Below are 18,790 nucleotides of genomic sequence, written 5' to 3'. Positions count from 1 at the left end.
TATTCTTAGTTTCCAAATGCCCAAACTTAATTACTTAAAGTTTTTAATAACTTTTAAATTAAAAACAATGTATGTGTATATTTAAGGGAAATACTAGATCACAGAAAAGAGAGGGGAAAAAATCCCAACTTATTCACCCATTACCACCAATTGAAAGCTAGTGAAACAAATGTATCTCTGCCTAGAGAATGTCATTGAACTTCTATATTTATGATTTAACATTTGTTTTTGTCTTTGTACATTTGTCCCTTCAGTGCATCCTAACGTCAGTCAAGGCTGCCAAGGAGGCTGTGCAACGTGTTCAGATTACAATGGATGCTTGTCATGTAAGCCCAGACTATTTTTTGTTCTGGAAAGAATTGGCATGAAGCAGATTGGAGTGTGTCTCTCTTCATGTCCAAGTGGATATTATGGAACTCGATATCCAGATATAAATAAATGTACAAGTAAGTGCTACACAGAATTATGTTTTTATCTCACCCTTAGGGACTTTCCAGATTTGAAATGGCCTCTAGCATATTTGTGATATTCGGTGTTAAGTTAATAATAATATTTACCTGATAATAAGGCTAAAGCATACGTGGACTTAGCCCTCAGAGCAGGAAGATTTTCACCTCTTATAAAAAGCACTCAAGTTTTGTGGGTTTTTTTTTCCCATCATAAAAGCAAACACTGAGAACATAGTTATTACTCACGTAACCTACAGAAAACTACCATAAGCATTAATGCCATCTGAGTTCCCATTACTGTCACAACATCCCATTACTATCAGAACATTTAATGATTTAAAGAATAAATTCAGCTATTTTTGCTTCAAGAAAAATTCCAGTATAACAACTACAACATTTATATATTTGTTGGAAATAAATGTTGAAAGCGCTCTCATATCACCTCTCATCTGGACCCCGAAAGTCTACTCTTCACAGTGTAGACTGAGTAATCTTTCAAAATGTAGATTTAGGAAATACCATTCCTCTGTCAGCCACCACATATAGCTTCCTACCTCTCAAACTCATTTCCTATGACTGCAGCTCATCCACTGTGCACTGACCTCACTGGCCTTCTTGCAAGATCTTCCCACCTCAAAGCCTTTGCAGTTACTGTACTACATTCACTATTCTGGCAGCGTGGAAAGCTCTTAGCCCACATCTTTGCTTGGCTGGTTCTTTTCTTTCATTCAATATTCTCACCTATCACCTTCGCAGAGAGGTATTTCATGACCAGCTAACTCACAATAATCAAACTGTTCCTGTTTTCATTTTCCATACCTTTTCCCTACCTTTTGTTGTTGTCGTTCTTTTTTCCAGACCACCTCTTACTCTGGAACCAGACTGCCTGGTTTCAAAAATCACTCTGATCTGGGCTGGTTTCAAAACTTTTTGAGTCTCAATTTCTATAATTCCCTGTAAAATGGGAATTATAATCAGGGCTACCTCACTGGGTTATTGTAAAGTTGAAGTGACTTAATATTGTAAAATATTTGCAGCAATATCTGACTTACTAATCACCATATAAGGGTCAGCTATTGTCATTGTTTATTGTGTCTTCCCTCCTAAAATGTAAGCTTTGTGAACTCCTTATCTCTCTTTGCTGCACTGATGTCAATCACTATCTAGAATAGTGCTAGGCACATAGTAGTCAATCATGTACTTCTTGAATGAATGAATGAATGAATGGACCTCTAAAATAGCACTAAAGCAATATCTAGTATATTTCATTAAAGTTCTGATGAAACACTTTTTACTGTTATTTTATATAAATGGATACTCGGTCTTATAAACATTCTTGGCAGTAGACATTGCCAAAAATTCTTTCGTAGGACTCTCAGTACAGTAATTTTGAAATCAATGATTGATGTTCATCAACTAAATGACTGTGGAGGAATCCATAATTTAATTCAGAAAAATAATTTTGAATCCTAATTGTTTTGACACAAAAGTCACATGTGCCTGTGTTGTAAGCATACAGACCTGGACCAGCAATAAGTAAGGGAAGATAATGAAAGCATATTTCTTTTCTTTTTTTCTCTTTCAGAATGCAAAGCTGACTGTGATACTTGTTTCAACAAAAATTTCTGCACAAAGTGTAAAAATGGATTTTACTTACACCTTGGAAAGTGCCTTGACAATTGCCCAGAAGGGTTGGAAGCCAACAACCATACCATGGAGTGCGTCAGTATTGGTAAGGAGGATTTCTAAGATTTACAGGGGAGGATAAACACCTCAGACGATAATGTCAGTCTCCATGGAAGTGCTGCTCAGAGTTCTGTTTCACAAGAAGCTGAAGGGGTATCTCCAAGAGCCTTTCTTCATCCTTCCTTACAAAGATACCATCTTAACACTGCTCCCACAGCCTTAGCCAGCATGTATCACAGTACAGTTTATCACCCCGCGGGTGCTCCATTATTTCTTAGGGAGTGTAATAACTGTTTTGGATAGTCTGATCATTAAAAATTTATTTCATATCATTATTTAGTGAACTTTTATTTAGAGTAATTTACCATAAACACACTTTGTGCAAGTATATATCATATATGTTATACACACATATACATATATATAAAGATAAAGATAAATATATGAATATATATATATATATATGTATGTATGTATGTATATATTTGGTCTTAAACTAAATTTTCACTTTAGGACATGAGTTTCACATAACACTTAGGTCTAATGTCAACCAGTGAGCAAAGTTGTTTTTTTTTTTTAATGTTTATTCACTTTTTGAGAGAGAGAGACAGAGAGCAGAGGAGGGGCAGAGAGAGAAGGAGACACAGAATCTAAAGCAGGCTCCAGGCTCTGAGCTGTCAGCACAGAGCCCGAAGCTGGGCTCGAACCCATGGACCATGAGATCATGACCTGAGCTGAAGTCAGATGCTTAACTGACTGAGCCACCCAGGCATCCCAGCAAAGTTGTTTTTTAAAGGCAGGAAACATTCTCTGGATATAGCCCTTTGGTACTCAGTAGATGAGCCAAACACCTACAGAAATAAAACTGATACAGTTAAAAATCTCATTTTTTTCTCTCACCCTGCTTTACTGAAATGTCCTGCTTGCACAGGTATTCAGAAACAAGGAGAGGATTTTGGACTTACTCAAACTGACAGAAGGACATAGTCATAGGGTCTGATTAAATGCAGGCTGAAGTTCTTGAAGGGGAGGTCCCTCAGACCAGTTGTTTGTCTAAATAACAGATCACTGTCAGGCTTTATTTCTCCCTTTTAAATGTTGTGCAGCTACTACAATGACGAGTTGGATGAACAGTTGGGGAGCAGATGCTCAACCAAATGGGAAAACAGCATACTAAATCTCAAAATCCCCTGGGCAAGAGCTACAAGAACCTTTGATGCTGCACTGATATTGGCATATGCACACAAATGTCCTTCTGATTCAGTACAAGATAGTCTCCAGGATTCCCCTGGGGTCCCCACAGATAGATCCCCCGTTAGAATTGAAAGTGCTGGAGCAATAACTCGAAAGTGGTGACTTAACTATTTCAAGTCCAGAAATAATTGAAACAGAAAACACTCATTTTTAAACAAAGTTTCTAAGAGAATGAAACAAATAGATGATATTTTAATGATAATTTCAAAAGCATCTGGAAAACAACATTTCATGGCTCATTTTGGTTGAGTCTTCTTTTTTTTCCTTCTAGTCAATAAAGACACAGAAAAACTAGTTAGAAATAGGGTAAAACGTACATGAGAAAGCACTTCAAGTTCATCTCTGTTAAGTCCTGAGGGCTGATGACTAAAGGTAATAAGTTCCAAACTGTGGAAAAAATAGGAAACAATTCTGTGGAGTATTCAAGGACAGAAAATCAGGATGAGTTGCAGAAAGTCTGTGCCATTTCTCTACCCAGAAAAAGGGGCACAGGTTTAGATTTTCTTAGTTGTTTAAAGTGTAGTATTCAGTCCTTGAAAGGCCATTTATCTTCAATGTATTAATGCTTTTCTATCATAGAGAGCATTTAGCACTTGGCACTGTTAGATTAGCTAGTAAAGCTTACTGGTAATCCATACTACTATTTAGATGAAAAATATTCTTAAAACAATGAAATTTAAGAAATTTATATATTTTAGAATAGGGATTAGAAATCTAAAAGCCATTTAGCGAATCTGGCTCATTGAACAGTTAGGTATAAATCACCTAGGACACAGTGCAAATCCGCAAGTTTTGTTGAGAGCCAGCTCTTGTTGCTTGCTGTAAGGGATGTCTCCCAGCATGTGCTCTCTAGCCAACAAGTAGTAGGTGGGCTACGACTGAGGCTTGCCCCACGATTTCATGAAAAATGATGACCTGTGTGATTATCACAAAAGGACATTAAAGCCTATTCCTTTAGCAAATATGAAACTAGGACCCGGAGAGCTGAAATAATGACTCCAAGGACACAGTGTGAGTTATTGTCAGTGCTATTATTAGTACCTTGACTCTAGCTCTCTGTTGTTCACCAAAGATTTTGAAGAATGTGTCCCTCCCTCTCTTTCCTGAAATCTACATTATGTGACTTGTTTCTTATCCTGATTATTACTAAGAGGAAAGGTCATAACAGAGAAAATTCCACTCTGATATAGAGCTAGGGTGAAAGACTTCTGCCTCAAAATATCCACTCCTCATGGTTTTCTGTCTTATTAGGCATAAATGTCCACTGAACCCAATTTTATAGGAGAATATATTTCTTCTACTTTATGCTGTAGATATTGCTTCCTTTCTGCACTGTCATTGTGCCATCCTCATCACCCCTCTGGGAGAGTTGGCCTCATTCAAGTAGTCACAGAGGGAGATATCCAGCTTTAAACTGTGAGTAGCAAGGAACATGCCCTTGCTATGTTCTCAGTGTAGCCATGCAGTTAGTCAACAAGAATGAGAGCAAATGAGTAATGCTGTCTTAAGGCCCTTACTGGTAGAACATCCAGTTCAGCTTTTCTTCCAATTCAAGAATTCCTTTTATAGCTTTGTAGACTGATGATCTATCACAGCATGACCATTTCTGGGGACAGGAAGCCAATTACTTTTTTGAGACCCTTGTTTCATTAGTGAATAGTTAAAGATTTCCAGGGGCACCCAGGTGGCTCAGTTGGTTAAGCACCCTACTCATAATTTCACCTCCAGTCATGATCTCACAGTTCATGGGTTTGAGCCCCTCATTGGGCTCTGTGCTGACAGTGTGGAGCCTGCTTGGGATTTGCTTTCTCCCCCCCACTCTCTGCCCCTTCCCACTTGCCCTGTTTCTCTCTCTCTCTCTCTCTCTCTCTCTCTCTCTCACTCTCTCTCTCTCTCTCTCTCTCAAAATAAATAAACTTTAAAAAACTGTGTTAAGATTTCCAGTGTTAAATTGTCCTTAATACAGAAAACAGAATAGAAAAAGGGTGTAATTTTGTTTTTTTCTTAATTACCTCTTAACCAAATAATGCCCCAATTCTATGTTGTTCAGACCTGAATATAACTTAAATCATCCTTTTTGTTGCCTTTACATGTTTTTCAAAGTTTCCAATTTTCCAGAAATATTTTTTACACAGTAACATTATAGGTTCATTTTATAGTATTTCTCTAGGAAAAGTTCTCCTCTTCTCAAGGATTTTTAACTATCCCTTCTTATTAGAGCTTTTTACTATCTGAACTCATCAATTTTAAATATTTCCTCTTTTTCTTCCTCAATGGAATTCTCTAATATTGGCATTAGAATTTAATTTTTAGAACCATTTATATCATATGACTAAGGACTCATAATTGTAATTTTAAAAATCTTATTTTCTGAAGTCTAAATATCCATTTTCCTAGACTACTTTTACAATTGTGAAGAAGCCCCAAAGTTCTTAGTCATTTTCACATCATGTTTTTTTTTTTGTTTTTTCTTTTTGTTTTTGTTTTTTTTAGTCCTCTTAAATGAATACTGGACAAAGTGACAGCTCACAAACTTTGATTTTCATTTTTCCATTTCCTTTCTCAGAGGTGTTTTTATTTGTTTTGTGTTAAAGATCCACTGTTTTTGTGTCATTAATACCAGGATGGGAGATACGTCCTAACTGGCAAAAGATTATGATATCAGTAAGTGACTTCATTGTTCTGGTCTTTAATTCAAATCATGTTATAACTGAACATGAAACTAGTATAGGAGTGGTTCAGTAAAGTTCATTTTTTTACGTTCACAGAAACTTAAATTAACTTATCTAGTCATTTTCATTTAACTCTGTGTTACATTCAGATACCTGATGGTAACTACAAAACATGGAAAAAATGTATGGCAAATGGATTTAAATTTCTAAAACATTTAGGTTATATTTTTTGAGGCTGCATAAAAGATAGCATTCCACTCTAAAATAAGGATTTTTTTTCATCAGAAGGAAGCAAGAAAGGTTAATGGAAACTTGTGGAAAGAGAATCTTGTATCTTCGAAAGAATTATTGCTGCAAGCTATTTCAGTTTTTGTAAATTAAGAAGTTGTATGAACATAAATAAAATGATAGCATCTTGCAGATATTTATTTTCATTAGAAGTTCAGAAATCTGCTATAAGACCTTGGAAAGCCATGATTGAAAAGAAGGTATTAATATACAGAAAAGGGAAAAAATCTACAAAAGAAGCTTTATAGAAATTACATCTGTTCAGCTTAGGAATCACTCCTTCAAGTTAATTCCAGAAGCAGCTTATCAACTGAAGTTGATCCAGAATCCACTTACATACATGCTGCTATGCCTGAAGAACACCCATTAATGAATGATAATATTTACGGGCACCTGGGGGGGCTCAGTCGGTTAAGTGTATGACTTTGGCTCAGGTCATGATTCAAGTTCATAAGTTTGAGCCCCACATCGGGCCTTGCGTTGACAGCTCAGAGCCTAGAGCCCTTTTTGGATTCTTTATCTCCCTCCCTCCCTCTCTCTCTCTCTCTGCCCCTCCCCTGCTCTATCTCTCCTTCAAAAATAAACATTTTTAAAAAAATTTAAAAATTTAAATAATAATATTTAAGTACTCAACTGCACATGAAGCAGAAAAGGAAGTGAATTGTAGACAACAACCTGGGTGCATTTCTTGCTTAACCATTTTCTAGCACAGAAGTTCTCAAAGTGTGTTCTTGGTACCTGCAAATCAGCATCACATGTATTGTTAGAAATGCACATTCTCACGAGGGGTGGGATCTAGTTCATTCAGCAAGCCCTCCTGGTGCTTCTGTTGCATACTAAAGAAGTACACTAAAGATAGCACATAATAATGACTAGTCTATCAAGTTATGGTCAGGATCAATCAAAAATTAGAGCAGTGCTCTAGAAATTGTAAAGCATCGGTCAACTGTGAGCAATTAGATTAGTGCCTGGGTTAGCAAATCTAGAGTGAAAAGTAAACCTAATGCAAAAATGAGTTTACCTGGCACTGTGAGCACTACAAATGTGAAAACATTTTATTCCTGTCTTTCTCTTTATTTTCATTTTCTTTAAGTTACCTTGCGCAAGTTTGCTCTACAGGATTTCTGCTCAGAATTTGAGCAAGTTTGTTTCTGCTGTTCTGTTTCAGTGCACTGTGAGGCCAGTGAATGGAGTCCTTGGAGTCCATGCATGAAGAAAGGAAAAACATGTGGCTTCAAAAGAGGGACTGAAACACGGGTCCGAGAAATAACACAGCATCCATCAGCAAAGGGTAACCTGTGTCCCCCCACCAGTGAGACAAGAAAGTGTACAGTGCAAAGAAAGAAGTGTCAGAAGGGAGAACGAGGTACTATCATACTAACAAAATGTACTTATTTGAAGCCTCATAATTTTATGCAAATTTCACTTTATTTCTTAGGAAACAGTGTTATTGGTCATGTCTAAAACTCCAAAATGTGTACCAACCAAAGCATATGCTCTCTGTAAATTACAGAATATAGATATGCATTTTTTTTAAAAAATGGGAGTCTGGTATCAAAATTATAGAAGTATGTTAATTAAATCTTGATGAAGGAGGCTGCATTAGATATTTAGGCCTTTTTGTTTTGGGTCATTATCTTTCCTATCATCCGCCTTCCTGGTGCCTAGAACACGTTTGAGAAGCCTCATAAACACAAGTTCTAACACCATTTGGTACAAGACCATAGTGAAGAGACTCCAGCCATCAACTTACTCCTTTTTTCATTGCCTACCGTCAAAGTAGTACAATTCGGTTGTAAACTTTTCTAGCTAAATGTATTTTAAAGGTTACCTAGTATTTTTTAAACATTTATATTTTTTTAATGTTTATTTATTTATTTTGAGAGAGAGATTGAGAGCAAGCAGAGGAGGGGCAGAGAGAGAGGGAGAGACAGAATCCCAACCAGGCTCCACACCATCAGCATGGAATCCGACATGGGGCTCAAACTCATGAACCATGAGATTATGACCTGAGCTGAAATCAAAGTCGGACACTTAACCGACTGGGCCACCCAGTCACCCCTAAACATTTAAATGAATATATGTTTTTAATATTGACTTTACATTTACAAATGACCAAGGCCACATTTTATAAATATAATCTAAGCATTAATGAAGTTCGATCCCCAGATTTTTTTTCATGTTATACTAACTTTGTAAACTAAGTTACAGAACTTATTATAGATCAATCGTAAATAACTCTGTGTCAGAGCTTATTCTGAAGTCTTATGACTGCCAAGGAGAAATATACCGTTTAATATAATGTTTTAGGGTAGTTAACTTCCACTTAGAAGATCTGCAGTTTATCTTTAAAATAGAATTTTTTTGTCTTTCTCACTAATGTCCTCTACTCCACTGCTTACAAAGATATTATGTAGCTTTATATACCTATTGGTAGTTCTGTTGAGCCAATAAATGATCCTCAGTGAATTGCAGCTTGAAAGGACTTTGGCTGCCTCTGTAGTTGGATTTCCTGTGCTTATTTCATTCATTCATTCATTCATTCATTCATTCATTCATTCATTCAACATGGTTTCAATGAATTTTTACTCTGTGGCCAGACACACCACTAAGTCCTGGGAATTCACAACTGAATGGGGTAGTATACCTATCCTGAAGGTATATGCAGGGTCTAGTGGAGGGTTGAGATGTTTAAATAGATAATAGCAATATCATATACAAAAGGGAGATTATAGACATGTGAACAAAATTCAGTGGGAACAGAGAGGAGGTTGTTGTGCAAACTTGAACATTGCTAATTTAAGAAAGATCTTGGGTCACTGGTACTTTGCAAAATGTCTTTCACTATATCAAAAGAGTTGGCCATTATCACAATGTATCCAGCCTGATGTTGCTATTAGTAATCAAGTAATTAATGTGATAAAATTTTTGAAGACATGGATGATTTTAAAGGGAACTTCAAGCTTTTGTAAATGTGTAAGATATTTTGATTAAAATTAGGTTTAAGGAATGAAAGTTGGCTAGGTCTTTCTGGCATTTGTTACCAATTAATTTAAAACATCTTAAATTTTAAAAGTTGGATTTGGAAATCAAATATTTCATCACTCTACTTGTTGGTAAACTCCCATAGCTGTACACTTACTTATGTTTGTTAAATTTTCTTGGAATTTAATGACTTACAGGTGGTCCTTGCTCACATTATACTCTCACAAAGATTCTACATTACTAATCAGTATTCAGTATACTTGACTTTTAAAATAGAAGTAAAGAAAACCTTATCCAATGGAAAAATTAATTTATGATATAATTCTTTTATTTGAGAATGTGGTCTAATATATTTTCCTGGCACTTGACTTAAATATTAACATTGAAAATGTCAGTTGTTTTTTTTTTTTAACATTTTTTTTTATTTTTTTTTTCAACGTTTATTTATTTTTGGGACAGAGAGAGACAGAGCATGAACGGGGGAGGGGCAGAGAGAGAGGGAGACACAGAATCGGAAACAGGCTCCAGGCTCTGAGCCATCAGCCCAGAGCCTGACGCGGGGCTCGAACCCACGGACCGCGAGATCGTGACCTGGCTGAAGTCGGACGCTTAACCGACTTCGCCACCCAGGCGCCCCGAAAATGTCAGTTTTTAAAACTAGCCACACATAAGACAAATAAAGCCACAAGAAGTTTTAAATAACCTATGGCATAAGCTTGGCTTAAGTTTCTTCTGGTCCTGGGGTGCCTGAGTGGCTCAGTCAGTGAAGTGTCCAACTCCTGATTTTAGCTCGGGTCATGATCCTATGGTTGGTGAGATCAAGCCCCATGTTGACTCTGTGCTGACAGTGCAGAGCCTGCTTGGGATTCTCTCTCTCCCTCTCTCTGGCCCTCTCCCTCACTCACACCCACTATCTCTCTCAACATAAATAAATAAACATTTTTTTTTTAAGTTTTCTGGTCCTTTTTTCCTCCTTTATGAGCAGGATAAGTTACATTTACAAATAGAACTTTATACAACTAGAAAAATTTAGGAGCTTTATTCTTTTTCAGATTTGATAATGCATAGACTACCAAGTGGGAAATATGGATCACATTTATAATTAAATTTCAAATTTAGTTCTACTTTTATTTAATCTCTATTCATCTTTATATATGTCTCAAAAATGTTTTCCCTAGTGGCTCATAAATTTAAGATAGGAAGGATACCACTTCTCCCTTCATTTGTTACTTCCCTAACTTAATAGTTTTCTTAGCTTCTCTTAATGATAATTTAACAAACACTCTATTTGAACATGAAGAAATCAAATAGCAAAGTAATTATGAATCTGGACATGCCACTATATCAAATATCATATCAAAATAATAATGTTACCCACAGTCTTCTCATTTAAATTCTGAGATATATATTATAAATACTTATGAAGCTATAAGAAGACAATTACAATAAAGTGAAAAAGATTTGACTTCTCCTACCATTGGCTTATAGACTCATAAATAAGATCTTTTATGTTAATGGTTTCAGCATTTCTAGATGAGTAAACTAAAAGATCAGGCTTTTAAAATAAAATTTATCCTAAATGGGTAAGGGTCACAAAGGAATCTACTCCTGAAATCATTGTTGTACCATATGCTAATTTGGATGTAAATTTTAAAAAATAAAATATAAAAAAAACTAAAATAAAATAAAATAAAATGAAATTTAGCCTGAAAATCTTGAATTTAAACTTAAACTCCCTGTCTAAGAGGTTCACAATAGACAGAGGTAGATAACTCATATTTGGAAAAGGTATGGAGCATGTGTTCAGGATTTTTTTCTGCTGTGTTGTAATTGCCAAAGGCAAGGTCTCTGGGGAAGAATGATAAGATCCAGAAATGACTTTTCAAAATGTACACAAAGAAGAAGCTGAATTGAAGGAAGTAGTTTTTAGTAACAGTGAATTCTTCAAGTTGTGAGATGTATTTTAATATACGTTGAAAAAATTGGTTGCAAAATCTTACACACATACACTCTTTTTACTAACATTCTTCTCATACTTAGTTCTAAGAAATGAATCTAAGGATATAAATGTAATTTTTGTAGCCCCCTAAATTTTTATCTGATGTTTGCCTCTTCTAAGATTATTTCCCTTACCTGACATATTGCCTTTTAATCAGTCTTAACTTCTCCCTCAATTCCCAACTTTAATAAGAAGTTATTACCATTGCAATATTGTCTAGCTTGAGCCTATCTCAATGAAATTATATATCTGAAATGTCAGCTATATAAAATATATTTTAAGAGAGTGTAAAGGCTAATGTATAGACTAGTTTCACATGAGCATTAAAACCATGTATTGAAATGGAAGTAAACAAGGAGGAAATGTATGTTCAACAGTTGTCAACTTACATTTATGAATTTTTGATATACTGTTCATCATCATCTTAGATAAGGGGATGATACTGTGTGTGTAGGGGCACTGTGTGTGTAGGGGCATCTTAGATAAGGGGATGATACTGTGTGTGTAGGGGCATTGAGAGGTCAGCGGAAGGAGGATCACTAAACATGTTTCTCATTCATTCTTTACATTTCTTTAACTAAAGAGAATTTCCTATAGATATTGGGCTTTAACGAAATTCACAAGAATTAAAGAAATTTAATTGTATGAAGAAGATACTAATTACTTATATGTAGCACATAATCTTGGGATAGAAAGGAGAAAGAAGAACAGAGTCATGGAAGAAATGGGGGAGGGTGTACTTTCTTGATTCAAGAAGAAATAGCATCCTTCCTAGCAGAAAGAGAAAAGAAACTATTAAAATGAAAATATAGGCATAACTCAGAGATCACGTGGGTTTGGTTCCAGACCTCCATAATAAAGCAAAGATTACAACAAAATGGGTCAAATTAATTTTTTTGTTTCCCAGTACATATAAAAGTTATGTTCACACTATGCTATAGACTAGTAAGTGTGCAATAGCATTATATCTGAAAAAATAATGTACATACCTTAATTTTAAAATTCTTAATTGCTAAAAAGTGCTAACAATCATCATGAGTGAGTTGTAATCCTTTTGCTAGTGGTGGGTCTTTCTTCAATGTTGATGACGGCTGACTGATTAGGGTGGTGGTTGCTGAGGATGGAGTGGATGTGGCAATTTCTTAAAATAAGACAACAATGAAGTTTGCCACATCAATTGACTCTTCCTTTCACAAATGATCTCTCTGTAGCTTGATAGCATTTTACCACAGTAGAATTCGTTCAAAATTGGAGTCAGTTCTCTCAAACCCTGTTGCTGTTTTATCAAGTAAGTTTATGTAATAATCTAAATCCTCTGCTGTCCTTTCAACCATGTTCACAACATCTTCACTGGAAGTAGATTCCATCTCAAGAAACCACTTTCTTTGCTTATCCATTAAAAGCAATTCCTCATCCAATCAGGTTTTATCATGAGACTGCAACAATTCAGTCACATTTTCAGGCTTCACTTCTCATCTCTAACTATGAAAACCCTATGCCATCGTCTTCCAATAGAAGGCTGGTTAGTCTGCATTGAAAATCAGCCATTTAGTGTAGCCGTCTTCATTAACGATTGTAGCAGGATCTTCTGGAGAACTTGCTGCACCTTCTACATCAGCACCTGCTGCTTCACCTTACACTTTCCTGTTATGGAGACGGCTTCTTTCCTTAAACCTCATGAACTAACTAACCTGTGGTAGCTTCAAACTTTTCTTCTACAGCTTCTTCATATCTCTCAGCCTTCATAGAATTGAAGAGAATTAGGGCCTTGCTCTGGATTAGGCTTTGGCTTAAGGAAATGTTATGGCTAGTTTGATCTCCTATCCAGACTAATAAAACTTTCTCTATACCAGCAATAAGGCTATGTTGCTTTCTTATTATTCATATGTCCAGTGGAGCAGTACGTTTAATTTGCTTAAAGAACTTTTCCTTTTCATTCAAAACTTGGCTAACTAGCACAAGAAGCCTAGCTTTCAGTGTATCTCAGCTTTTAAAATGTCTTCCTCACTAAGCTTAACCATATCTGGCTTTTGGTTTCACATGAGAGATGTGGGACTCTTCCTATCACCTGAACAGTTAGAGGCTATCATAGGTTATTAATTGGCCTAATTTCAGTACTGTTGCATCTCAGGGTATAAGGAGACCCAAGAAGAGAGAGAGATGGGGGAAGAACCAGTCAGTGGAACAGTCAGAACACACACATTTATCAATTAGGTTCTCTGTCTTGTGAGGGTGCAGTTTGTGGTACCCCAAAACAATTACAATAGTAACATCAAAGATCACTGAGCACAGATCACCATAACAAACACAAAAATAATTTAAAAGTTTGAAATATTGCAGGGGTAAATATGATACAGAGACACAAAGTAGCAAATGCTGTTGGTGCCAATAGACTAGCTGAGTGAAGGATTGCAACTAAACTTCAATTTGTAAAAAAACAAAACCAAAAACAAATAAACAAACAAACAAAATTCCATATCAGTGAAGCGCAATACAGCAATGTGCAATAAAATGAGGTAGTCTTGTAAGTAAAGTGTCCAGAGTCATTCCCAGGGATTAAATAAGTGTAGGGAATTATTGCATTATTTGAATATATTATATGTCGCCTTATGTGCCTTCTCCAAATTAAAAGCAAAGTTGTAAAAGTCATCTTGGTTTCACATAAAGGAAAAATGTTACATGCTAATCCATAATTGTAATTAACCATTTCTTCAAATACCAGTATTATAAATATGCATTATGTTTTATCATGAGCATGGTATTTAAAATGACAGCAAAGTCAATTTTTAAAAATCAAGCAAATAAAAAATGAGTCTGCTTTGTTCCTAGGCTTGCTTCTCTGTCTTTTAGGTTACTTCTTAAAGTGTTTATAACAACTATTCCAGTATAGTTGAGTTTTCTGCAGGAAGAATTTGTATTAAATATGCATTCAAATTCAAAACAAGACATTTAGCAAAGATTCCCAGAACGATTCATCAGAACTCAACTAGATGCATTCATTAGCTCAAATTTGTAGTGTGCCAGTTGGCTAGAGTATTTGGATGATGTCCTCTCCCCACCTTCACCTCATGGAGGACAACCAGCTGGCCTACACACTCATCCTGTGTTAGCACTGAAGGATGGGAGTTTTCTGCTCTTTCTCTACACCTAATTAATAGACTACCCCTTTGAGATAGGTCAGAAAATATTCAGGAAAATACAGAGCAGAAATGATAACAGCATTAGAGGTGGTGATTCTCAACCACACATGATTTTGCTCCCTAGGAGACATTTCTGATTATCACAACTTGGAGGGAAACTCTATAGGCATCTAGCAGGTAGAGGCCAGGAATGTTGTTCTACTACAATACAGAGGACAGCTGCACACAGCAAAAATTATCTGCTAATCATACAAGGATGAGAAACCTTGATATAAACCTAACAATCTCTGTTTGTTATCCCTTCTCGGGGCCTGTCCAGTCCCTACTGATACATATTGTTTGTTCAAATTCTGTGGCAGACCAGCTACCATCAATGAAAAACCTCATATGGTGTGACTCTTTGGTGAGAAGGACAAGATAGTGGGACAGAGGGGGAAATTTCATTTCCCAATATAAAGGCAACAATCAATTTTATTAAAAATTAGTATTGTTTGATTTAAAATATTCCAGCACAAAAATATTCAGGTATATTTAAAACTTGCAAGAAAGGTAGTCGATTGAAGTAAATAACACTCTTCACTCTCAGAGAAGTGGTTCTTGGTATAAATGTATGTACCTCCTCTCAAAAGTTAAGCCAATTTTTTTCATTTAATGTCCTCACTGGAGAAGCCTGACAGTTGTTTAATCACCACTTACCTTTGTCTTCACCAAAACTAATCATACAGCTATACCCATCTCTTGTCTTTTAACACTCTTCTCCCTATTAGGTGGAGTCATGTGAAATTGTCACTTTGTAGGTCATAAATGGCCAAATATTAGCAGTTTCAGATGGTTCAACCTAATACTTCAAAATTTTATCCTCTGAATTTTGTAAGTACTAAAACCAGACCTAGAGTGTGGTTGTTATAGATTGAAAGATTACAGTTTATATATACCTCAACCAAATTTAAATATTAGGCTTTTAAAAATAGTACAGGTGTACTACTTTTTTTGAAGGATATAGGCACTACTCATCTCTAAAGATCCCATAAATTCACAGTTCATCTTCAGATACTTTTCAGTCATGGTCACTCAAGGCCTCTTTCCTTATTTTAATCTGATTATTATTTTTTCTCTTTAGCTATATTACTCAACTTTTATTCCTTTTCTTAATCACCAGCGTCCCATTGAATCCTTGAAGCATCAAATTAGCTTGCAAACTCAATGGATACATGTCATAATTCATTAATTCATTACCCACACAGATAAGAGAAAGTTACAGCTGCTGTGACAGGCCACAACCTTTTTCACTGTTTCTCCTGGTATTGATATTACAATGGCAGGATCTTTGCAATCATTCTCTGCTGCCCAGTTTTGTGGGTTGAAAACCATGCCACAATCCTTTCTATGTATAGTTTACTCCCTTCTATAAAACAGAGTAAACTATGTATAGTTTACTCCCTTCTATAAAACAGAGCACCTAGAAAGGTGTTGAAAAAAATGAAATGACAGTTACTAGGTTTCTTGCCTCTAACACATTTTTTTTTATTTTTTATTTATTTTTGAGACAGAGACAGAGACATCTGGGGGAGGGGCAGAGAGAGAAGGAGGCACAGAATCTAAAGCAGGCGCCAGGCTCTGAGCTGTCACCACAGAGCCTGACACCCAAACTCATGAACTGCAAGATCATGAGCTGAGCTGAAGTCAGCCACTTAACCAACTGAGCCACCCAGGCACCCCAACCTCTAACATATTTTCTAATCCTATTGTATGCTCTTAAACTTCTCAGTGTTAAAGGAAAAGCTCTGTAGGAAATGAGAAGCTTTTTATTTCATGCCTTGCAATCCTAGGCACTATACCGTTTTTATCATTCAACCAGAAGTTATAATCTCTTTATAATGAATGCCAAGTTTCATTCCATTTTTCTGGCTATCCAGGATATTTGTCATTATCCACAGTGGTCAGAGTCAGGTGAACATACTTATGGTAGGACATACTCAAGTGTTAGCATGATCTGTGCAGTCCCTTCCTTGCTATGGTGATAGAATCATTTTTAGGCTTCTCTGCTTTGTTGGTATATACCTTAGCATCCCTATTCTAAAAAAGTCTTTATGATAAATTATCCTTGTAAATGCCTGTATTTTCTGATACGTCTTTTTTGTGATGTTTATAGATAACTAATGCTTTTCAACCCATTAGTGTGTGTAACATGGCACACGCTAGTCAGAATAGAGTAGTAGCTGTACTATACAAAAGCATTCTTCAGTCCCTAAGCAAGCAAATGATCTTGCCTGTGCATGAGGGTTTCAGTTACTTTTGCTGCCTAGCAACCGCAAAATGTAGAGGCTTAAAACAACAACCATTTATTTAACAATAAGTGTGAGTGGGCAATGCAGGCCTAGACTCACTATGCACTTCTGGCTGGGCTCCCTCACATGGTTGGCTGGCTAGAGAACTCAGGAAATTGTGCTTGGTTTCTATCATCAATAAGATGGAGAAGGGGATCTATAGGGTTCCATGAGGGAGAGTATGAGGAGTTCCTTTTGAGGCTAGGCTCGGAACTAGCGTGATTTCACTTTCACCATATGCTGTCGGCCTATCAAGCTAGTCATAAGGTCAGTCCTGATTTAAGAGTTGAAGAAATAGATTTCACCTGTTGGTGGGAGAGGCTGCAAAATTACTTTTCAAGGTGGCTTGCGTATACAAGATTGGGTGGAGAGCTGTAACCATTCTTGCCATCTGCCACGAGGTCTTTCTCTTGGTTGCAGTTAGATGAGTGTGATTGACCATTCATTCAACTTTTTCTTTTTATACTTTCTAAGGTACTGTTTCTTCTTTTGTAAAAACACACTCAATAGTTAATACAGGAGATGTTGTGTAGGAGACTATTTCCATTTTTCTTTCCAATTTGTATGTAATGAGAAGAATAGGAAGAATAAATAAAAATCCAGGCCAAGATACCCTCATATTAAACAAATATTTATTAAAAAAAACACTGGCTATGTGCCAGACTGAGGATATAGTACTGAACAAGAAAGGCAAAAGTCCCTGCCATCATGGATATCTTATTCTAGATGTTGGCATCATGATTTATGCCATTCCACAAGGTAGTGATTGCCTTGATCACCTCACTCCTAGCATAGAACTGTGTTAAGTTTTCATCTTTGCAGTTTCCTCCATCAGCAGCTGTAGTCTTGACTGGAGTTTGCTAACACAGTCACAGACATTTCGTTTATGCTGGCAAAAATGAAATATCTTTGACTACTTTTGTTTTGGTCTCAAGGCGAATATATGTATTTCTTCTGTGACCACCACGTTGATGTGCTAATCTGTGTTTGTAAGACAGCTAAGCAGGGTTAAAGATACAGCTTGTGGCTATGGAACAGAGCTGAGTTAACGGGCCCTTTGGAGAAATGACCCCAAGACCTTGGCTTCATTTGCAGCCTGTTCTAGCCAACTGAGATCCCTGCCAATTAGGAGGGTTCCCTAGAGAGAGACTCGGAGAGCATCAGCATAAATTTAAATTCTGGACCCCCAAGTACAGTTTCCAAAAGAGCTTTCTTGTCCTTTGCTAATTACAAAGTAAACATTTCTCCAGCAAAAAGACACTTCCCCCTTTCATGCTTCTGTCCTCCTTCCCACCTCCCTAACACAGTCACTCCTTGAAACTGCTGGTGTTGCTGAAACCTCTTTGGCAGAGAAGACACCCCACATTTGAAGGCACAAAAGAATTATTCTTTCCATAGATCATTATCTTGTCCTCTTTTTATCTACTTCAGCAACTTCATCATGGAAGCATTATAGGCTAACTTTGTAGATTGTTGTAGCCTGGAAGAAAGGAGTCAGGCCTCCCAATAGGTGTGACCAGGCAAATACAACCAGATTACAATTAAATTCTGTGACATCATTGAAACAGAAACATTCTCAACCTTGTTTACATTAAAACTATATCATTTTTAGCATCATGAATGGAAATGCACCACTCAAACAGTGTAATCTTTATACATTGCTGTCAAACCAGACCCCAAATAGAATGAGGTATAATTTTTAATGATGGACAAATCCAAGCATAAAGTGTCTGGCACCAGTGGGCTATTATTAACATGTACAAAATGAGTGTGAATTGTAAAGTCATCAAAACCTCTTAATCCACTGTTTCTGCTCCCTTCTATGTCTATTGATTGCTCTTTCCTTCTTTCTTTCTCTTCTTTCTTTCTTTCTTTCTTTCTTTCTTTCTTTCTTTCTTTCTTTTTCTTTCTTTTTTAAATTTTTGTTTGTTTTTGAGAGAGAGAGAGAGAGAGAGAGAGAATGAGAATGCAAGCAGAGGAGGGGCAGAGA

General features: G+C 36.3%; 1 protein-coding gene across 8 annotated transcripts in view; it reads left to right on the top strand.

Moving 5' to 3' along the window:
- Nucleotides 1-18,790, top strand: part of RSPO3 (R-spondin 3) — an 86,496-nt gene that overhangs the window by 32,364 nt on the left and 35,342 nt on the right. For all 8 annotated transcript variants that reach the window (XM_015074250.3, XM_053222276.1, XM_053222274.1 and 5 more), the window contains 3 exons: nucleotides 255-446; nucleotides 2,035-2,181; nucleotides 7,518-7,715. In XM_015074250.3, the coding sequence (XP_014929736.1) occupies nucleotides 255-446; nucleotides 2,035-2,181; nucleotides 7,518-7,715 (537 nt within the window). The remainder of the gene's footprint in view (nucleotides 1-254; nucleotides 447-2,034; nucleotides 2,182-7,517; nucleotides 7,716-18,790) is intronic.

Source organism: Acinonyx jubatus, chromosome B2, assembly GCF_027475565.1.
Source record: "Acinonyx jubatus isolate Ajub_Pintada_27869175 chromosome B2, VMU_Ajub_asm_v1.0, whole genome shotgun sequence".
Lineage (NCBI taxonomy): Eukaryota > Metazoa > Chordata > Mammalia > Carnivora > Felidae > Acinonyx > Acinonyx jubatus.
Note: the sequence above shows the minus strand (reverse complement) of the source record. Positions and strands in the feature narration are given on the sequence as shown.